The 24,275-nt window shown below is 46.5% G+C and overlaps 1 protein-coding gene across 1 annotated transcript in view; it reads right to left on the bottom strand.

The window, feature by feature from the left end:
* Positions 1–21,995, bottom strand: part of VAMP5 (vesicle associated membrane protein 5) — a 76,406-nt gene extending 54,411 nt beyond the window's left edge. The window contains exon 1 of the mRNA XM_086943374.1: positions 21,563–21,995. Coding sequence (XP_086799500.1) covers positions 21,563–21,565 — 3 coding nt within the window. The 5' untranslated portion in view covers positions 21,566–21,995. The remainder of the gene's footprint in view (positions 1–21,562) is intronic.
* Between the last annotated feature and the right edge of the window lie 2,280 nt (positions 21,996–24,275).

Below are 24,275 nucleotides of genomic sequence, written 5' to 3'. Positions count from 1 at the left end.
GTTGATGGATAAGTAAGTGAAAGGATGGCTGAATGGGTGGATGGATGGATGAGTGAGTGGATGGATGGAAGAGTGGAAGGATGAGTGAAAGGTTGGCTTGGATGAAAGGGTAAATGGCTGGATGGATGAGTGGATGGATGGGTGGAAAAGTGGATGGATGAGTGAAAGGATAGATTGGGTGAAAGGGTGGATGGTGGATGGATGAGTGAAAGGGTGGATGGAGGGATGGATGAGTGAAATAATGGATGGAAGGATAGATGATGGATAAGTTTGCAAATGTTTGGATATGGATGGGCACACAGATGGAAGGACAGAATGAATGGTGAAAGACTGAATTATGGATGAAAGAATTAATAGATGACAGACTATAAATTTGAAATGGTGGATATCAGGAGTTAGATGGAAGGATGAATGGCTAGATCCTTGGACAAGAGAGCTCTTCTGGGGAGGGCTGTGATGACTTATTTGCTTTCTTGGTGCCATAGGAGCTTTAGTTCAAAGTGGGAGGTATTTTAATTTTCTGGCTACTCCCTTGCTTATATGTTACTATTCAGTATTTGCTCTGTGCTTATGTGTGGGATCTATACATCATACATGTCACATTTTGAGTGACACCCAACTGCTACTTGAATGTTACACTAATAATTGTAAATGTTTGCATGTTTTGTTTTAGGGAAAGCCTCATAGTGCCATGAGCTGTGCTTGAGATGTATATTGTGCTTGTAGCAAAAGGCAAAGCGTCAAAAATAAACGAAGTAATAGTGTATCAACAGTGCCTTCTTTAAGAAAGCTGCAGGGAAAAGCACCTTTGTGACTTCGTCAGCTAAAGCAACTCTCTGGAAGCCTACATAAGCAAAGTCAAATTCCATATTTTAATTTCAACTTGCTGAAACACCCATAATGCGTTCCCTATAGCGGGTTCATCACAGCAATCCTCCCTTTAGTTGGCCTATGCGTGCCGCATTACATCTTACAATGGCACTTAGATATGAGATGCTAGTAACAGAGACTATCCAGGCAGATCTTCCTGACCACTTCTCTCACCAAACATGCCTGCTGAGGACCATGAGTTGTAAACAAAATATCGGACTGGACAACCCAGTGCAGTAACCATATAAATAGATTACTATCATATGAAGTACAACCAAAAAACGGCACAGTTGCTCAAAGCTGCACGCATACCAAAAAACCATGAAGTGCACGATCTAATCTAAACTTATTTTGACTTCTACTTAAATGGTTGTCTATTTACTCACTTTTATACTATTGTGCAACTTCCTCTGATGTGTCTGTAAAACGTACCTTTTTTCCTGAATTTTTGTCCTGAGTTTTGACCCTTTGTCCTGAATTTTTACACTTACCTTCCTGAATTTGCACCCATGCCAGTTGGTCACCCTAGCTGTGCAGGGGCAGGGTGAGGTCGAAAGTAGAGCCCACGAACCTCTGATTCCTACACAGAGAGTAACCCGTCTCAAGGGAGGGGCACTGGAATTATGCGGTTGTGCGGCCACGATGTTTTTTGCATATGTATGGATCTGCCGCATTTGCCACATAATTCAGCAACTGCTGCATAATCTGTAGATTTTAACAAGAAAAAAAAATCTAGCTAGCACAGTTCAAAAGTTACTAAAATGAAGGGACACGTGTTGCTGCGCGGTGAAAGGCCCTTTGCAAAGCTGGGCTGGTCGTCTTTCTGTTGCCTATTGCTATGTTTGGGTGTTAAACTGGGTACTAATGAGGTGCAGCCTATGCCCATACAGTGTAAGCAAGTGTAAAAATGACAAAATAATGAAAAAATACTATCAGAAAATGTGCCGCGTTACACTGCATAATTTGCCGATTCTTGTCACATAATGTTTCCCTCCCTGCCGCCTAATTTTGCCCTCTCCTTCCGCATATTTCCAGTGGCCCTCTTTATAGCTGTTTAGAAGCATCCAAGCGGGTGAGTTTTTCCACAGAGCTGCTTTGTCGAGGCCACTGAGGGCTTATTCATAACATAACATAGAACAGGAAAGTGATTTTTTTGAAGGCAGCACTTAAAATGGTCTGAAATTCCAGCCACCTTCAACTCACCAAATAATCGCATAATTCCGGTGGCCTTGACAGAGAGGCACTCGGGCACCAAACAGAGACCATGCTGTGCGATTCAGAGGATTTTAGTTTACATAGGCCACGCCTCTTCTATTGGCCAAACGCCTTGTAAAGACCCTCCACCTTTTTCATCCCACTTAATGCCCTGGTAACAGCACTTTGCATTGTGGATCTCTGAGTTAATACTAACCAAAAAACCAAACCATCTAAACTACAAGTCCCACATTGCAACCTGCTGTTCACTAAACAGCCAGGACTGGTAGGCAGCGGTAGAAGTGGGCGGGGACGGAAGGGCACGGCGTGCCCCTACTTCTAAAAATAATTTCAGCCCGTTCCCCTACTTCTTTCTTTGAAAAAAGCACCCCGGGACGGAGAGAACAGTCCTACTAAAAACAAGAACTTTTTTAGGTTTTGCCTGGCGAAAGATGTATCTTGTTGACCCAAGTTAATGCCCGGCAGCTCCATTGTCTTCAGCCAAGATTCCCAATGTTAGATTTATGTTCTGATTTGTTACCTTTGCTGCAAATTGTAAAGCGCTCTGATATCCTTCGGAATCAAGTTTGCGCTATATAAAACTTTATAAATAAAATAAATAAATCTAGCCACAGCTAGAGAGAGGCAGCTGGGACAAAACTATTTAATACAGAGTCGCTAGTTTACAATAGGTGGGGAGATAACATATAACACTCATCGATAGAATACCGTGAATATGGAGCCCTACTGTGTGTAATAGTCATTGTCGAGTGTGGGAAGCAGCCTCTCTGGGAACCTGTAATGTATAAAAAATCTTGCAGTCAAACTTTCCTGTAGCATTTTGAAAATGTGTTCATGTCACCTTCGCTCAATTAAGGCTACACTGCCATCCGGGACCACAGCACATTTTGTTTAAGGCTTTCAGTCTTGTACACTAGCCATCTTACCATAGTAAGGGTTTGTTTCGGAAAAATAAAAATGTCTCCTACCCACAGGGAGATTTTCCCCTACAAATGGTGGGCAGTGTTATTTTTTCCTGCTGGGCATGGCAGACACTGAGTGGTCTGCCTCAGCAAATCCGCCCCAAGTAGGCAGACCTTTTTAAATGACAATGAATTTTATTTGTGTGTTAATTATCAAAACAGAGTGATGTCACGTGATGTCATGTGATGTCACTTCCTGTCGTGATGTCACTCCCCGTCGTGATGTCACTCCCCGCCGTGATGTCACTTCCTGTGACCACGCCTACCTTGGAGAGTCCCCCCACTTCTTTTTTTAGGACTTGTGCCCTGGATGCAGTTTACACTTTATGGCTGGCACTGCAGCCACTCGGCGCCCGAAGGGTCAGGTACCCGGTATTGGGCGCAGCTTAAGGTGCCAGATTGGTCACTGCTACTGTCAGGGCAACCTGTGATCTATGTACTGCAGGGCATAGGCGAGAGGTACAGGGAAAGAGGTGACATCTTACTGGGTGAGCTACTCATACATGGCCGGGGACGGTCTGAGGTCACTATACTGGTGAGCCATTCACACCTGACCTGAAACAGCTAGGATAGGTGAACTATTCACACTCGCCACCGGACAATTTGAGGCCACCAGACTGGTGAGCTGCTTGAACCGGACATAAAAAGCTCAAATCTGGCTATGCGAGGCACTCATACCTGCCATCACTAGACTGGTGAGTTGCTCACACCTGATTCTAGACAGTTGATGCCCAGCTCGGCGCGATACTCTTGACATGGGACCTCCTCACTTCGGGAGGCGTACGGATTTGGTGCTTTCCCAGGTTTACATGATTTTGTAACTTCCATAGCTGTTGCAGGGGAAAATCCACTGCAACGCCCATAGAAGGCCCCTCGGGCCCAGAGTAAGGCACGCAGCGATTTGCACTGCGTTGCCTTATTCAAGATTCATGAGGCCACTCAAAGCCATGCAGGGTGACTTTGTGGGGTTTTATAAATCTTTGAGAGCCCTGCGCCGCACATGTACCACTTTACGTGGTGCAAAAGTGATGCAGGGCTTTCATAAATAAGCCCTAAATATGTAGGCTACTTAGGCAACAGAGTTAGCCAGCTAGGCTAGTTATAACCACAATTAATAAGATGCCCCATGGCCAGAGTGATTACATGAATCATAACTGAGGAAGAGGAATAACAGAGGAGACCGTAAGAATCCCGCTGGAGAAGGACGCCACCGCCAACGTGTCATTGGCAAATAAAAATGCAATATGGCAGTGCATCCTGGACAAGGTGAATGCGGTCGGAGTGAGGAGGAGGACAATTGGAGAGGTAAAGAAGCGCTGGAATGATGCGAAGCACCAAACCAAGAAAAAAACTCACTGACAACCATCAAGCAGCAATGCAGACTGGAGGTGGAGAGTTCAGTGGAACATCAGGAGCTGGATGAGATGAAGGAAATGGTTTCCACAGTCATCAGTGGGGAGAAGGTGGCAGTAGTTCGCTGTCCGGACACTGCTCGACATGACCTGTCACAACAGCACCAGGGCAAGTACCGTAAAGGGACTGGGGGGACAGGGGGAGATGGGCAAATGGCACACATGCACAATTAAGTAGAGCACACTGCAAGCCCACAATGACTCTGGATCATGTCCCTGATCCCCTTGGCACACTGCAGCACACATACAAACAGCAAGTAGGCCCCCGCCAACTATGCGCACAAAGGGGTTCTCCCTACACAGCACCAATCTCACAACCAACCCATGCACACGTGTTAAAACCAGCAAAGAGGCATGTCTGTGAGCCACACTGACAATGCAAGTGACACTGCATGATAAATAGCATGGCTGTAGTCCAATTATCATAACATGGTGCATGCCACAACACTGAGGTGGCTGAGTGTGGAACACATCTGGAAAGGAGCAGGTCACACTCTGGCACATCCACGTGCACAAACAACCCCATACGTCAACAACACATCTGCGGATTAACAATGCCCAAGAGTCCAAAAACCGAACAAGAGACAAAATTAGCCAAGTCTGCAATATCTCAGCACTTTAGAAGCACAGAAGTCAAAGGCACACTGCCTCAAAGAGATAAGGAGCAGCAAAATCACATCTGCATGGGTGACTCTCCCACAATGCAGCAGACACACATAGCAATAACAGTATCATCAACATTGACGACAACTTGGTATAAAGTGCAACATTTTCACTACAGAACAGAGTATACAACTGGTTCCGCTTGTGCATAGATACTGGCCAATCACATCTGGCATAGTAGGAAACTGTGAAATGAGAATGTACGTGTACAACCTCACATCTGTGACGTTGTTCAAATGTCCACTGTCCCGCATCAAATGGTCAGCTCCTCCCAAACAGTCACAATGTACATTGTCATGTAGTCTGTATGTAAACTTGAACAATGCGTCAACATACATGTCAACACAATGTTAAAATGCATCTCCCCTTCACATTGCAGAGGGACAATCAAAACCTCCTGCAGAGCAGATCAGACAACTCATCAGTGATGATGAATAGGCCCTCCACACCTTCAACACTGACGCCCTACAACAGCTCATAGACAGCTATGGCAACCCACCTCCAGGGGCAGGGTAGCCCCGCTGCATTCAGGAGACCCCACCCTCTGCACAGACCACACAGCAAGAAGCACCCACCACCACGGCTGGCTCCCAGCACCTCACCGAAGAACACATCGCATTCCAAGGCCAGGTGTTAGACTGCCAGAAGGAGGTGGCTGAACAGGTGCAGGTGGGGTTCGACCACATGGCAGCCAAATTAGATGACAAACGTGGGTGTCTAAGTCACATCAGGGACCATTTACACTCCCTAACAGACACCCACAGTTCACTCCATGATGTCCAACCATCCATGCCCGACATCGCTGGAGTCATGCCTCTTAGAGGAGAACAACTGTCTATTCAGAGTGGCCTCAGCGATGTCAGCCGAGAATTGGCACAGATGCGGAGGATCATGGAGAACATGGAGCGGATGCATGTGGAAAGAATGGCGCCACAGATGCACACCAGCGAAAAGTTGTTGGTCTCTTCCATGCCGTGCTGATCCTCATCATTGCATTGCTGTCACTAAGGCAGTCTCTGATGAATAGTGCTGGTACTTCTATACACACATCTCCAGTCCCTGATGTGTCTGTGGCACACAGTGCTGCAGACCAAACTTCGGCACCCACATGTCAGACAGATGACAGAGGACGAAGATGTGGATGATTCCACCTGTGTATTAAGAAAGAGCCAGTAGCAATCTTTTCCGCCATATGCCCTGTTTCAGCTTGGTTCTGCCCTCTGCATCATGCCGAGTAACAACATCTCCCACTGTCGCCCGAAACACTCTGCGACACTCACCTTGGACCTCGACATGGACTCCCTTATTTTGTTTGATGACCAATGACACAGCAATCAGACTGCGGACTGTACTCTTCCTGTCCTGATGTACTTGTCAATCCCTAAATGACTCTGGCTGGCCCTCTACTGGGCTACAATGTAATGTGGGGTTTGAATAGCCACATACTGCTCCAGTCCGCTCCACCCACCTCCGAACCAAAACCCCCCTCTAACAACCTTTGCACTTGGAACCCAATCACCACTGAAGACACCATCCGCCTGATGAACTCCATCCACTCAGGATCGCCAACCGACCCATGTCCCCACCACATCTTCAACAAAGCAGACTCCATCATCGCACCCCATCGCCGAGACGTCATCAACTGCTCCCTCAACTCCGCCACCTTCCCGGAAAGCTAGAAACGTGTCGAACTCAGCGCCCTTCTGAAGAAACCCACTGCAGACCCCACTGAACTTAAGAACTACCACCCCATCTCGCTCCTCCCATTCCCTGCCAAAGTCATTGAGAAAGCCGTCAACAGTCAGCTCGCCGCCTTCCTCGAATCCAACAAATCCCTCGACCCCTCACAGTCCGGATTCCGAGCCAAACACAGCACAGAAACCGCCCTCATCGCAGCAACAGACAACATTCGAACACTACTGGACCACGGAGAAACAGTTGCCCTCATCCTACTTGACCTCTCCGCAGCCTTCGACACAGTCTGTCATAGCACCCTCATACAACGCCTCAGCAACGTCAGAATACAAGGAAAAGCATTGGACTGGATCATCTCGTTCCTCGCCGGAAGAACCCCCCCTTTTAGATCAGAGGCCACCAAAGTCATCTCCGGCGTACCACAAGGATCATCACTCAGTCCCACCCTCTTCAACGTATACATGAGTCCCCTCGCATCCATCGCCCGCCAACACAACCTCAACATCATCTCCTACGCTGACGACACCCAGCTGAACCTCTCCCTCACCACAGACCCAAACACCGCCAAAACCAACTTACATGAAGGAATGAAAGATGTAGCCGAGTGGATGAAGAACAGCCGATTAAAACTGAACTCTGACAAAACAGAAGTCCTCATCTTAGGCTCATCCCCCTCTGCTTGGGACGACTCATGGTGGCCACCGGCCCTGGGAACCGCACCCATAACAACGGACCACGCACGTAACCTGGGCTTCATCCTGGACTCCTCCCTCTCGATGACCAGACAAGTCAACGCCGTCTCATCATCATGCTTCAACATCCTATGCATGCTCAAAAAAATCTTCCGTTGGATCCCCACCAAAACAAGAAAAACGGTCACCCACGCACTGGTCACCCGACTGGATTACGGAAACACCCTTTACGCCGGAACCACAGCTAAACTACAGAAAAAACTCCAACGCATCCAAAACGCCTCAGCCAGACTCATACTAGACATCCCCCGCCAAGATCACATTTCCGGTCACCTGAAAGACCTCCACTGGCTCCCCGTCAACAAGAGAATAACGTTCCATCTCCTCACCCATGCACACAAAGCCCTCTACGACCTAGGACCCGAATGCCTCAACACGCGCCTGTCCTTCTACACCCCCACCCGACAACTGCGATCGTCCAATCAAGCCCTCGCCGCAATTCCGCGCATCCATAGATCCACCATGGGAGGTAGATCCTTCTTCTTAGCGGCCAAAACTTGGAATTCTCTCCCCACCCACCTCCGCCTTACACAGAACCACCTCTCCTTCAGAAAGCAACTAAAAACTTGGATATTCGAGAAGTAAAATACCCCCCCTCCCTCAAGCGCCTTGAGACCCTCAGGGTGAGTAGTGCGCTATACAAATGTCTGAACTTAAACACAGATGTCATGTCCATAATCGTTCAAGTATGAAAGTATGGATGAATGTAAGGACATGGATTGCACAAAAAGGTACACCCTGGGAAATAAAAGCAATGCACATGTGTGACCTTGACACACATAGGCAGTGAGATGAATGGGAACATGTGCACTCTCTGTGTCCTCATTGCGCTGAGACAACAATCGCGCAATTTCACAACTTTGCCCCACGCAATGATAGAAATAGGGCTGTGTATGAAATGTCAAAGTCATTGGCAGGCCTGAAGTAGTGTCCCCCATCACATTTGAAAACAGAACATCTCTTCGCATACCTACTTACACTCAACTGGGTGGACACAGCCTGTAGTGATGGATCACATTGATCCACATGGCAAGAAGTTGGACACCATTATCACATTGCTGAAGACACGCAAGAACACAGGTCTATCAGCAACTATCCCAACCACAATGTCTGGCTCACAGAGGTATAGCTGGCAATAGGGACTCACCCATAAGTGAAATGCTGAGCGGGTGTGCAGCCTATGATGATGCGCCGTCCTGGTGGTCTGGACTGGTAAGGATTAGTGTGAGCCCTGCCGGACCGCAGTGTAGGCCTGAGCCAGCTGGCAGCACAGGCCTACCGCCATGTGGCGTTGCCTCATGGTTCACAGAGTTAGTGGCACCTAAAGAGCTGAGCGGGTATCCAGCCTGCGATGATGCCGTGTGCACTGATCTAATGTCTGCCATTGCGAAATCAAGACCCAGAATCACGTGTGTGACCTGGTGGCTCGCGGTGCAGAGCTGCATGATGTGGAGGCTGCCAAGGTCGCGGCCCCCGGGTTTGGAGCGCACACTGGCACGTGGTGGGCCCCCTTGGAAACACGCCGGTGGCGGAAGGTGAGCAGTTAGGCCTGGGTGTGCAATCACCGCCGGGCGGCGGGAGGGGTGGGGTGCAGCAGCCTGTGTGCGCAGGAGCGGGCAAGCGATGATGGCATGTGCAATGATGTATACTCTGCCAATTATAAATCTAGACTCGGCTTGAGATAAGGGACCTGGTGGACTGCACTGTATACTGGCACGTGGTTGGAGACACACCAGTGGCTGCAGGTAAGCAGTGAGGACTGGGTCCACAGTGTCGGCACTCTCTCTCCCCTTCTTCCTTTCACTGTCACTGTCTCTCTCTATCTCTCTTTCCCTCTCTTCCGTTCATTCTCTCTCCCTTTCTTGCTCTCTCTCTTTCTCTCTCTCTCTGTCCATTGATGAGCGCATGACACACCTTCTTATCTTGAATTTTGTCTTGCAGGCTGTGACTTACAGATTGCCCAGAGAAGACCCGCCATGACTCCAAATAGTTGTTTTGAGTTTAATTTGAATAAAATAATTTGTTTGGAAATTCAAAGATGAATGAATGATTCTCTTTTTCGGACCACACATGAATGTTAATTGTTGTAATTGTGCAACATCAGGCAAATTGGTTTGTTCAGGATTTCGTAAAGTTGATGTAAAATATCTTTGTCCGGGGGCTGGGGGACCTGGGGGGATGGCGGTGGGTGTTGTGGCCCTCTGGTGTGGCTGTGGGCTAGGCTCCCAGTTCTGATGCAGGTTATCATCCAACGTAATACCAGGAAAGAGCAGGTCATGTGGCTTATTGCAAGTTTTGTGATCCTATCGCTGTATTGGATGGTTGTTGGGAATGTTGCGAAGTGGTGTTTTCGCTGCTTTTTGCACGGGAACACCTACACTGCATCCCATTAGCGTTAGTTGCCGGTGTCATCCGTGGCAATGTTTTCTGCAGCTGCTGTTGCAGGAAAACTGGCAATGTCTGCTGTTAGCACCAGCTTGTGAATAAGGCGATAAATCTATTGCCACTTTGGCTGCGATAAAGTGCCGCTAACTTGGCGATAAGTCCTTGAGAATATGCCCCACAGTTTCTTAATAAACAATACAGATATTCTGTAGGCCAAGTCAAGATAATACCGTCCAACAATGAAAATACGTGTATTGTTTAGAAGCAGAGGAAAGTCATTTTATGGACTTGGTCCTTTCTACATCCAAGAGTAAAATAGATTGTGTGAAATATACACAATTCTGTACTCCGCATAAAGCAAGCCTCTGTGTTCATACGTATAATAGAACGTGATCCAAATTTATTCTGTACATCGTATTTGTGCCCTAAAAGTTGTCTGAAGGTTACATTTTCTGAAGCGCCTCTGCTTGTTGAGAAATAACCCTGGAGAGTAGTGTAGGATGACAGTCATACGTAATGTGCCCTCCTCTTTAAGAGACACTCCATTCACAACTCTACACCTTGAAGAGATAAACTAATTATTCTTCACATCCTTTTTGAATTACATTAAAATGTTTGATATTTGTTTCCCGATACAGACAAAAAGCCTTTCCCCGCTCAGTTCATCAAACGGGGATGTTTACTCTTTTTGGGTAAAACGGACACAATTTTAAACGTCTGAACAGGCGGCTCCAAGTCTAGTGGTTTCATCGGCTTTGGCCTGTTTGAACTAGAAACGTGTTTTATTTAAACCTGTAGTTTATGCAGTAAATTATGGAATATATGCTGCAACATTGGGCAATTCAAATGTGGAAAAAGCAGCGGAACCATGATTCCCGAAGAGAGTAGTAATTCTGCTTGACTGTCTAACCTAGACACAAAGCGAAAGCAGAAGTGAAAACCACAAAATAGGCGTCATGTCTGTCTTATTTCCGCTCCCATTCAGAGGCACAGCTTCAGGGGGGTGTTTGGGGTGTTACACACCCAGAAAAAAAATGTGGCCTTAAACAGTTGGGTACATGTGCTTTCAGTCAGGGCATGGCATGCTGAACACCTAGGATTTTCACATACCCACACTGACAAAATCACACGCACACGCACACACACTTGCTATAGACTCTGTTGTGAAAGCCTTACAAATGCTGATTAGTTGGAAAAATGTTGTGTTTTAAATGCACCTAACCATCTGCCCTCCTCTTTATTTCCACTACCCCTCAGCGTGATTGTTGGGAAATCTGAAACTCACCCCACCCCAATCTTATTGACCAAGCTACTCCACTGCTCCTATTCATGTTTATAGGTCTTGCCTAGCGACGCAGCGCATGCGCTGTTCACCTTGGTGAGATCTATTGTTGTGGGTTTTGCATCCACAGGGGGACAGGAGAGGTGTACTTGCCCGGACAGCTGATGTGCACGCTCATGGCGTATCTTCTCTGGCGATCTCAGCTTGCGCACGGACAGCAGATGTGCACGCTCATGGCGTCTCGCGCGCTGCCACTGCTCTTTTACTTTTGCGCCCTCAAACAATGCACTCGTGACAGAGAGTGCTGCATGTGTAACCAAGGACGCTTTCAGGCTTGTTTATTCATCCAGGAGACAAGAAGGGTCGGAGAAAGGCAGCCGGTGAGGTGGGTCACTCGCACCACTAGTGCGGCTTCCCTATCAGCCCCCCTCATTGTCTGCCATTCGTGAAGCTTTTCAGGAGCAGCTATCCCTTCTCTGTCTGGCCAAGAATTTACATCTCTCCTGCCTCCTCCTATCCGCACCAGCGTGATGTCAGAGGAAGCTCTTTTAAAGAGACGGCCCGTGGAGCTCCCCTCCTCCTCCTCCCGTCTCCTCCACCTCCTCTCTGCAGATATGCTCTGACTCCCTGCTGCCTCAGGTACAATAAGCGCAGTGGCAGGACACGGCGGCATTAAGGGCCTTTTTACGATGTCGGTCAGATGAGCGTCAGACCGACATTGTTTCGGGAGTGGAACCGCTGGACAAGTACTTGGTGGTTCCACTCCGATATTATGGTGTGACTGCCAGCACGGCAGTCGGAAACACAGCCTTTACCAATGTGGCTTTTCCGGGCCGCAGCACAAGCAGCAATGGTAAAGGGTATGCTTCTAAACATCAGAGACCCTGGGGTGCCTGGGGCACCCACACAGCGGAGGCCTCAGTGGATGCGGCCCTGCTCCTGGCCCCAAATACACTTTCTGACAGCCTTTCGATGTCTGCGAGGTCAACATGGAAAGGTTGTCGGAAAGTGACATCCTAATCCCTATGGCAGTGCCTCCACTGGGACCGCCTCCATTGTAGGGATTTGGCTTCCGACTGATGCCCCGACAGGATCCTTGGGCCTGTCCGAGGGAGCAGTCGGTCCTTCAGATGACATCGCTCCAACCGCTGGCATCGCAATTCAGTGGTCAGACCGATGCCTTGGTTGCCAAACTGATCGCCACCAATGGCCTGTCGGTGGTGGTCCATCGGTGGTGGTCCGTCGGACATCATAATAAGGCCCTAAGTGTGGTGCCTGCCAGGCCCCGCTCTGAGATGTTAAACTTGAATAAACTATCAGAGACTCGTGTTTTGTGTTCCATACATCGCAACATTATAAAACTAGAACAGGGAGATTTGGCAAAAAATCCAGGGGACTTTATTTACCCCATTGATGTACATTGAAACAAGGGCAATTTTAGTGTGGAAACAGATTAAATAAAGCTATTTTTGGCTTAAAAAAAATCAGGAGTCGCCTGTCTGAATAGGGTCTGTTGGCATGCAAGGTGCTGTTACTACAGGGCATATCTGACTTCAGAATCATGAACATCAGCAGCGTGGCTTTTGATACTTTTCCCTCAATTCCTCCTTTTCCCTGTGACTTCTTGCTGTAGATAGCTGCAGAAGGCTTCCAGATGGAAGGTACACTCGAATGCGTGCAGCAGGTCCATCTATGGTAGTGATGGGGGCATGGCCACTTTGATCAATTTCAACAAGGAAGGCAATCCTTTAGCCAATAGAGGCACAAACAGACTCAATCCAGAAGTGTGAGTGCTTATCCCCTGTCCTTATTTAGCCAACGATTCAGACACCACTTGTGCTTGCCACTGCCTGCAACCTGAGTGTGGAAAAGTAAATCTGCCAGGTAAGGCCACGAGGCAGGAAAACAATCAGTTTATTTCATGGGCGTAACAAAACTTAAGGGGGGCCCCCCTGCAGGGTAGGGTGAGGGGTCCCCTCTGGCCTCAATATGAAGCTCTCCGGCCAAAGTGCGGTGCTGAGGGGGCCCCTCCCACACCGCAGGGGCTGCAGGGGCCTGTGTTATGCCCTTGGTTTATTTGCTCACCTGTTTATGTGCAGGCTTCTATCCCAGCAGTGATGCGGAGTCGGCCCAAAATGCAATAGTCTAACCTCTGATGTGTGGAACCTAGTAGAGCTGTTGGAGAGCAGGCTCACTTGTTGCAGTTCAGTCCCATACACTTAAGAACAATTTTACTTTTTGAACAGCACTCCTACACCCTGGCGCACAGTATAACTTGTGGGAGTAAATTCCTGCACCTTGGGGGAGGCGACTCACTCACAGAACATCCTCATACCACGTAGAAAGTCTCATTCCTGGGTGTACACACCCACACCCTTGCTCACAGTATTACTCTGGGGAGTACAAACCCACACCCTCGAGCACAGTCTCCCTCCTTGTAGTACAGCCCCCCAGGGTGTAACGCAAAAAGATGGGACCCTCATGCAGATGATAAAAAGGGGGCCATTTGTTTCCTATATTTCACAGATTTTAATTGGCCTTGGGCTGAATGGGGTCTCCCTGAAGAGTTAAGGGCCCCTCAGTGGTTGGGGCCCCCTAGCACCACAGGGGCTCCGGGGGCATGTCTTACAGACAGACCCAAACATTTGTAGACAGCAGTGATGGGAAGCTCACAGACACTGAAGACAGGTTTTCATGTAAGTGAATTTCTTATGGTTGATGCATTTTATAAGCAACCACATCTAACTACCTCTGATTACACCACAATAGACTGGATAAAGCACGAGAAGCTGTCTCATTAAACCCACTAAATGTAACACTAACCTTGGAGTAGTGCACATCTTCGGAGGTAGTACACACTAAATAAATGCAATTATAATACAATACACTACAAAACAAAGGTTTTTAATATGTTCTGATCTCTTCAATGTAATTTCCTGATATAAGTTATTGAAGAGTTAGTTGCCGCACCTTAAATCATAAGTGCGAAAGGAGACAATGATATATCATTCGAATACCAAAATTCAAAATTGATTCTCACTTTTAACTAAATGAGATATAATGATGGGTAAAATGCCAACTACGTTTTTCATATCTAAAACTGAATGTTGCAGATAGATTTGAAAAGGATAGAGATATATCTATCTATCTATATATATATATATATATATATATATATATATATATATATATATATATATATATATATATATATATATATATATATATATCAACACAGGTTTCCACGAACAGTCAAACGGACTCAATCCAGCCGCAGCACCGCCAAGAAACAGGAGACCCAGATTTCCGTGAGTAATTATTTTATTCTGCATATATTTATATATTTCCTGGCGCGTTTTCGACTGTAACATCAGCCATGATCCCAGTTGAGCCAGTGAATGAGGCAATAGTATGCACGCGCTAAAAGCAAGAAATCATGTGATTTTAACATGTTCATACAATTCCCAGAATGCACTTGTAATGTAACTACATACTCTTTGACAAATTGGGGAGCATGACTCGATCACTTTTCATATGACAGTATGAATATTCTTAGTATTATTGTTATGAAGGCTAGAAAGAGAGACAGGAGAAGTAATGTCTCCTCTTGCCGATTCTGAACCAATTGTTTGTGCCCACAAATTTGTTGAGCAATAATGGCAATATGTAAAAGAAATAGATAATTCTGAAATACACATGGCTATTAGAAAAACAAAGTACACTTGAACAAGTGAAAGATTGCGTTTGAAGCTATTAAGCAAGATGTATATTGACCTCTCAGCCGAAGAGTATGCGATTACATTACGAATTCTGGGAATGGTATGAACATTTTAAAATATAGTGATTTCTTGCTTTTAAGGCGTGCATATTCTTGCCTCATTAACTGGCTCAGCTGTGAACAAGCCTGATGTTACAGCCAAAACGAATCAGGCAATGCTACCATTCTGTTATTGAATAAACACTGGTGCGTCTCTGTGGGCGTATAATGGGAGGGTGGAACCAGATAGACCGGGTTTATCCACCTTTAACAGATTAGGGCAAAACTCCATCATTGATTACATAATGGTTGAAGCCAGACACTGGGACAGGGTTCTGAATTTTAAGATCCTCTCGTGGAGCGATAGTGACCAAAATGCCCTGGTTCTGACACTGAAACCAGAGAGTTTTGGTCTGTCTAGCCCGGCCCCTGAGCCTATTTCTGCTCAACCGCCTTTCCTGCTATCTAACAATGGGCGTCAAATTAAGTGGTCCAAACTTCAGGACTCTCAGACTAAACTTGCAGGAATATATCAGCTGGCACTACCGCAGCTGATAGAAATGGGGGAGGTGGGAGAAAAGGTTCCTGACCCAGAGGCTCAGATTAGGACTCTAGAAATCGAAAAGCAGTTGATTGCTAAACTATCGGATGTGTTCTACCCTTGTGGAAGAACGAAGGTTACCCCATTCCAAACTCACCCCTGGTATGACGCATCCTGTCGGAAAGCAAAAAAAGACCTGTTAGTCGCAATAAAAGATAAGGATAGAATTAGTATAAAGCAGTGTCGGCTCAGGTAAAAGCAGGTTGTCAACAGGAAAAGAAAAACTGGGAGTTGAACAGATGGGAAGAACTAAGATTAGCACTCCTGAGCAAAGACTCCAAGTCGTTCTGGGCCATTGTTAGTTCCGGGACGCGTGGGGGTGGACCACCTCCCATAGCGAATATAGCATCTGTAGTTTGTGAAGCCCATTTTGGGACACTATATGCTAACCCTGCTGAAGAGTTATTTTTGTCCCCTACCCTTGGACCCCCACATGAGCATAGATTGGAGGCGCTGACGGTTCATGTGATGGGAGATGTGGAAGAGGTTTCCCCACTCCTTACCCCAGGACCCCTCCATGAGAATCGATTGGCGAGGCCCTTGGATACTGAGTGGGGCAAGGTAATAGTGTCCCCCCTGTGTGAGTATCGTTTGGGTGGGCCCCTGGACATCACACTTACGGAGGTTGAGACCGCAATAGCCAAACTTCTACCTAACAAGGCCCCAGGCTTGGATAGGCTTCCTGGGGATTTATTCAGAGCACAATCTAAAATCTGGGCACCATATTTGGCTGTTTTATTAAAACGCAATACTCAAGGGGAATGACTCGCCAGATACCTGGCTCGGAGCAGAGATTGTCCCTATCCATAAAAAAGGCTGTCCGCTAACCCTGTCTAATTATAGGCCCATCAGCTTGATAGACACCACACAAAAGCTGATGGGCAGGATCATCTTAGACAGAATTCAGGGGTGGATAGAGGAAAACGAGATTTTGACTATATTCCAAGCTGGGTTTAGGACGGGCATTCCCACAATAGACCAAATTTTTAGGCTGCATGTACTATTTTGGAAAACGGTGTGGTGTGGAGGGTGGCAGCCTTTACCTCATCTTTGTGGACCTGCAGCCCGCAATTGATTTAGTACCGAGGTAAAAGTTGTGGGGCGTATTGCTAGGTATGGGCCTCCCCACCTATATGTTGGACATTATGAATAGACTCCACAAGAATAACTACGCTCAGGTCAGGTGTGGGAGGCACGGGGAACTGTTGGCTTGTTTCCCTGTGAAGAAGGGGGTACGCCAGGGGGGTGTCCTGGCCCCAACCTTATTCTGTCTTTATATAAATGGGCTAGTAAACCATCTGCTGAGAGTAAAAGACAATGATGCCCCAAGTCTGGTGACCGGGTGGGTGCCCACTTTGATGTTCGCAGACGACACTCTGTTGTTGTCCAAAACATCAACAGGCATTCAGCGCACCCTGGACGGCTTCGCAGCTTTCTGCACACTGCATGGGCTAGAGATAAACTTGGATAAGACCATGTTTATGATCTTCAATCCCCCTAAACAGACTCGTCCAAACCCCTGTTTAATTGGTACGTATTTGGAAAGAGTAAAGACTTTTGAGTACTTGGGTATTACCTTAACGGAAAACTATGATTGGGACCCTCAGACAGCAAAGGTGGCCCTTAGGCTATCCTAAGTGGTGGGGGGGAATCAGTAAAGTGCATAGAACTTCGGATTTTAAGCCTGCGGTACCGGTCGTAGTGATCTATAAACTCGAGGCCCGAGCGGCTTCTATGTACGGAGCAGAATTATGGGGACACAAACGTTCTACCCTCGCGAGGGTAGAACATGCCTTTATGAGGAATTTACTGGGCCTACCAGAGAGCACACCACTGATTCCCCTGCGTATGGACTTGTGGTTAGAACCTATAGAGGAGGCAGCAGCAGCACGGCCGCTGATGTATTGGAAGAGGCTTTGGTCCGTGTCTGAATTAGTTTCCTATAAAGAAGAATTCACAGAGGTGTGGGCCGCTTTAAAAACCAAGAACATTCTGTGGCTCCTACACATTAGGGCACTCTGTGGGCAAATTGGTTTACCTGAGCTGTGGGACAACCCTGTAGATAGTTGCCCAGGGATAACCAAAGCTGAACTGCTGCGCTATGTCAGGAACCAGAACTTAATATCTCTCCAGAGACGCAGCACTCTGGGAAGATTGACAGGGGAGTTCCTTCAAGTAAAAATTGAACCCAGAATGGAGGATTTTTTGATATATATATATATATATATATATATATATATATATATACATACTCCAAATGCTCAAGCATTCACTGCTGCCTCCAAACCGAGAGTTGCGTCGTCAAGAAATTAGACTTCTTGGGCCAAGTCTCAATTAATTCAAACAGAAGACCACGCCGTGTGAGATTTAAAATGGCTTTTTAATGTGCCGCTGCCAAACGTGTTTCGACTGCACAGCAGTCTTGATCACTGGTCATCGTTACACAAGCGTGCGGCCATTTAAAAAAGGATCTTTTACGCAACGTCATTAGAACTACCTGTCAATGGACAGGGAAGACAGACTCGTAGTTTTTGCTTAAAGTGGAGCACATTTCATTGGTAGCAGTCACAGTCTAAATTCATATTGCACTTTGTGCTCGCATACACAGCAAAAATTCATAATTTATAACACAACAGCCGGTAGCCACGCCAAAGTCCCAAGCGCAGAATTAAGCGCGTGGACACCAAAGCCAGTCTTGCAGTATAGTTGCTTTATTCAATCATAAGGTGCAGGGTGAAAGGAAATGCCGAACAGACGCGTTTCGGACAGAGCGTCCTTGCTCACTGTTAGCGGGAGTAACTTTTCTCATCTGCTGAATAAAACTTTTTACAACTGCAGCTCTGGGCGTCCTGTTTTCATCAATATCTTTTGATGTATTGCGGAGTGAATATATATATATATATATATATATATATATATATATATATATTATTTTTTTTTCAACAGAATTCTCCCCCTCGAGGGAAAGAATGGCGGAGTCGCAAATCAAAGAAAGTCCAGCACCACGCTGCAAGTAGTTTTCTTCAAGTGATTTATTAATCCATGGGGTCAAAAGCAAAAAAAACAACGCGTTTCGACAGCGTCCACTGTCTTGATCACGGTCAGTTTGCGTGTGTGTGCTCACATATTTTGAAACATTTCCTGAAACCAAGATTCACGCCCTCTATGGGTGTGTCATAATTTGCATTATGGGATTTGTAGTGTTTTAAATCATTTCAACAATCCAAGGCATTTTTAAACATTTCAAAATTGGTAACCTTTTCAAAAATGATTGTTAAACAAGCAAGTACCAGAATGGGGTAATATGGTTATTCGGATTAATAAATGTATGTCTTTTTACATCATTAATCAATTGAACAAAAACGAAAGTACTGCCCTCCAGTCGGCTAATTACTGTATTCGAGCATATACTGTGGTTGAGCACCAAGTCCAAAAAGTGAGGGCAAGTGAAGTTAGGAATGCATAACCTGCAATAGCAAGTATACAATATACATGATTGAATGCCCATGCAACTTGAGACACATCGGCAGTACTATTTGTGAACTAAAAAAAACGTATCTTGGAGCATGTGCGGGCAACAATCCACAAGGACAGGAGTAATGCTGTTGCCAAGCACATGGAGGCCAATCATAATGGAGACTGGAAGCAATTGCGTTTCTGGGGACTGGAAACTATGGCTCTCTCTGACAGGGGGGGCCATAATGAAAAACTTCTAAGACGTAAAGAATCTAGACACATATTGTCTTTCAGAACAATGACCCCACTGGGCCTCAACCAGTCGGAAGAACTTTATATTCACCTGTAGGGGACTCAAATGTACAGTAAAATGAAATAATGTTGTTACTGTTTGGCATCTCACTTATCCAGATTTTATTTATCACAATCATTATTATTTTTTAACTATCCCCTAACTTCACTTGCCCTCACTGAGGAATTTGGTTGGTTTACCACCAAGCACACCACGTATTCCTCTACGATTTGATCTGGGGCTGGAGTCAATAGAGGTTGTGGTCAGTTCCAGAACTGGCCTCCTATAGAGCGGAATTCCTGGAGGTTTGAGCTTTCCTAAAAAGTAAACATATCCCCTGGTTGCTCCATATTAGAGCTCTTAGTACACGGATAGGTCTGCCACAGCTTTGGGAGACTCCTGAGCTGTGTTGCCCGGGGATATCCAAATCGGAACTACAAAACCTGATGAGGCGACAGAATTTACTAGCGCTACAGAGATCAGCTACCCTGGGCAGGCTGTCTGCAGAGTTCCTCTTAGTAAAAATGGAATCTCGATTTGAGGAATTCTTAGATGTAATACAACCACCTCTTGCGAGGAAGTTGTACCTTCAGCTAAGGCATGGCAGTCTAACACTCATGGCATTCACCTGTAAATGTACAAAATAAGATAAGGAAGCCTGTCCGGCATGTGATTATAAAGAGAAGATGTCTCCCATGTCATGTTCTTTTGTCCTGCGTATGTAACAATAAGGAATGTTGGCTGATCCCGTTATGCAGGAACCTTGGATTTCGACACTTTGTTCAGGCTTGTCGGGTCTTAATTTATGATACCCACCCCCCTATTGTTTTCGCCGTATCCCGCTTCCTATTTGGCATGTGGCGTAGAAGAAAAGGTTTTGTATAATATATGTGATCAATTATGAATGTTATACTGCTGCCTTTTGATAACTCTCGAGTTTAATCCATTTTTATCTCTAATATCGACTTGTTCGCTATTTATTGTTTTAATGTCTTGTGCTTTGTATGTATTTTATCTGCACTTTTATGGTCTTCTGACCAAAATAAAGTTATGAAATGGAAAATATTTAATAAACCATTTATAATATTTAGTTTCGAGTTGAATATTTATTTATTTTTCCATATACTTTACCATGTGGAGATCTCCGCCCGACTGCAGGGTCTCCCTTTGGTAAAGTAGAGGAAACATGGGAATCAAAGGGTCCCACTGACATGGCTATCCACTGAATCTCTCCATTTTAGATGGATTTTTATAGGTTAATTGATGCTGCCTTCCTCGGTGACCTATGCGTTCCAAACAGCGCTGCCACAAGGGCGCCTTTCGTGGTAGAACTCATCTTCTCATCTTCCTCGTCCCACTGCAGCCCTGACTTCAGTCAAGTTACCTCGTTGTGCCTGGGTCAATATTGTGGCAAACCAAACCCCAATAAACCCACCATCAAAAGGGAAACTGCGGATCTCCAACCGCAAAGGAGTTCCCGGGCAAATACGAATCTTGGCAAAGCCTCTTGTGACTTTAGAGTGGTTTCCTTGGAACAGCTTAGGGGGGCATCTGGTCTCCACCGAAGGTCAGGCTGCCAATGTTCCCTTGGATTTGGAATCGGATGTTGTGGCTGGTGACTTAAATTGTAGACATTTTTATGGGCTTGTCTCTAAAAAAATTAAAAAAAACGTCTGGTCCCGTGAGGATAATATAGAAATGCACACATATGGCGAGGCAACCGCTAAACAAATTGGTAGCCAGCCTGTGGTGCAAAAGGGTGAAATGCAAGCAAGGCAAAAATACCCCTCAGCTCCCGGGTTCGTAGCAAACAAAGTATACGCACTGCTGGGCCCCGCACACCCTTGGGTCCCGGTGCCACTGCACCTGCTCTACTAATGATAGCTAGTGGTGGTGCATTATGCATACCTCACTCTCACACAAAATAGATAGAACGCCAGAGAAACAGGGTGCACGCTTCCTCGACACATACAACAGGTCCGAGAAGCGGGACAAATGTTCCTCGCACACAAGCAAATACAATACAGAGTTCAAGCCAAGCAGCGGTTTCACACACATTCCGACACACAGCAACCAAGAGATCTGTCTAGTGTTTGTGTGCTGTGTGAAGAAACCAGTTGACACAAGTTCTAAAACCGGCTCTTTCACTTATCCGAAACCACATGGTATTTACAAATAACATCTCACTGCCAACACGTTTTTTTTTTTTGAAGAACTTACCATTCTGCCCGCTGCACCCTCGACGCAGCTTCACGTGCCCTCTGCGCGGTCTCACACGGTGCCCACGGTGGTTATCGAAGTACGCACAACAGACTCGGTGACAGCAGTGACATAACTTCCCCTGGTGCGACTTCCCCTTCCCGCAGAACTATCCCGGACTTTCCGGGCCTCTCCAGTCGAGGGCGAGGTGGCCTGGTGCCAGAGGACGAGCGCGCCACAGCTCCGCGGAGTCAACACTCTGGTGGCACTGCACCGGCTGGTGAAGCACGATTTGGCGCGGTGCGTTTTTGCGCCGCTTGGCACAGCGTTGCTCGACACGACTTGCTATGGCATGGATTGGTACTTCCTGGCAAGGCTTGGCACCGGTTAGCGCACCCTTCACATGGCAGGAGGGTAGCACAGCTCGAGAACTACAAGCTTGAACTAGAGCAGCAGGAAGAGTAAATATAGGGTGTGGGTGGAGAGTGTGAGGGGGCGGGCCTCTCTGCCCCTGAGGCACGCGATTCTGTTTCAGGGACTTGGCTGACAGCTTTCTCACAGGCAGCAAGTATTAGTGCAGGAAGTGCTCCGTGGGCACAAAATGCTAGCAAGGACACTGCCCTCATAGCCTGGTTTTGTAGAAAAATCAATCAATAATTGGGGTGAAAAGCGCCCCTCCCACCCCGGTATTAGCAGGGCGGAATTAGGCGCTGGTGGCCCCGGTGCGACTGTCTTTGGCTCCCCATGACCTCCCTCGCTACGGATTCTCTCCCTACCACCCTTTAAAAGTTCTTAAGTCAGTGCTTCAAATGGAAAAAAATAAGTGCAGGTACTCAGTACTACTCACCAAAAGGAGCGGTGGACTACGGGGTGGAGTGCTGGACGGGATTAGGGGCGGGGCTATGTTTTCAACCTTTATACGCAATAAATTCAAGTGCAAAGTAAAAAAATCGGAAGAATCTGTCCTATGGTCATGACCCTAATAATAATAATTGTATGTTCAAAACCGTCTCTGAATTTTGCCATTAAAGCTTTGCATGCTGGAATTTTTAGAGACCCTTACTTATAATGAGAAAGAAGAACTACGAGTCCCAGCATGCAAAAGTGTTACCAGCTAAAATCTTGAACTGTCTGAAAGTCTAAACCCCATTCCATGAAGCTGCCTGTCACATTTGGGATAAACATGGTTTCCCATACGAAGCAGTTCAAATGCACCGAACCCAGAAAAAACATTGTGTTGCCTTTAAAGAGTTTTTTTTCTTTGAGGGATTTAAAGTGCTGATGAACTAACATTTACAGTCATTTAAAGCAATGACATGCTAAAATGCTGTACTGCCCTAAATAATGCGCCCCTCTCCCTCGTCCATTAGTTTTATGGTGGACTCTAAACTCTCACTGTGCAGGATCAAAAGATAAACTAAACACCCATCCGCCCCACACTGCTGGAGGAGGTGCAGAGAAGAACTGCAAGGTTACTGTGCACAGGTGACAAAAGCTCCTGTTCTGGCGCTCCTGGGCGATCTCAGCTCAGGATTGCAGAACCAGAGCGGGTAGCGTGAAAAGTGCTGCGGAGGCACGATAAAATGCAAGGAGCGCCACCTGTGTCTAGGCAAGGCCACCATGCCTACCGGTACTCTCCTTGTCCTAGGAGAAGTTCTGGTACTCAAGGGGCAAACATTTAAAAGTGCCGGTACTCCGTACCGGTGAGTACCGGCCCATTTAAAGCACTGCCTTAAGTGTCCATAACCACTCTCTCTCACACGCATTTCTTTTGTTTTAGCGCCACTCATGCCAGTGTCAATTTACAAGTATCAATTTACAGTGTGTAGAGAGTGTCAGACACTTTACATTGCACACACATGACACAGAGACAATGAATCATATGGGTGTGAATCGGTGGATAGGCAATGTTACATAAGACCGAGGACTTCAAGGTGTAGGCGTCACCTGTCGTCCATATTGGTAGACAGTATAGATAAAGAGTTCTTGGTCTGGAGAAGCACAAACTCAGAAATTAAAAATTAACACTATGCAAGGGGTTCAGTTTGCTAATAGCCCGACCCATGAGAAAGGCTCTATCCTTGACCTCATCATTTCCAAAGAGGACTCTATTCAACTTGAGTCAATCCAACCTTGTGACTGGTCAGATCATCATATTGTCTCCTTCTTCATCAATGAAAAAGTTAAACTTAACCCAGCTCAACCCTCCAAGCCCAAAGTTTGGAAAAGAGACATGAAGAAACTTAACCCAAACTCCTTACCGCCTAACAGCTACAATCTCTTACTTCCTCCGTCCGGTGTTACGGACGTTCAACTGCTGACTGACCATTATTTCAATGCTATGACCACAATAATCGATGAGGTTGCACCCTTGCAACTGAAAAGAGTCGCGTCCAAGATCTCCAACCCATGGTATGACGGGAGCCTCAATGAAGATAGACGGGCCATGCGAATGGCAGAGCGCACCTGGAGATCAGCCCCCTCTGCACTGCACCTAAAAACTCTGAAAAAACGGAGAAACGCCTACTTCAGGAAAATAAAACGTTCAAAGAGAGACTCCTTCAGCCTCCAGCTCGCCCAAGCAAAAAACCGCCCAAGAAAACTGTTTGAGCTAATCAGAACACAATCCAAAGAACAACCCCAGACACTCAGCACCAGGGGCGCTACACCTTCCTGTGAAGACTTCTCTGCTTTCTTTAACCAAAAAACTGACAACATAAGAAGTGATCTCAAT

Source organism: Lissotriton vulgaris, chromosome 11, assembly GCF_964263255.1.
Source record: "Lissotriton vulgaris chromosome 11, aLisVul1.2, whole genome shotgun sequence".
In the NCBI taxonomy this organism is placed as follows: Eukaryota; Metazoa; Chordata; class Amphibia; order Caudata; family Salamandridae; genus Lissotriton; species Lissotriton vulgaris.
The sequence above is the reverse complement of the archived record's forward strand: the minus strand, read 5'-3'. Positions and strand labels throughout refer to the sequence as shown.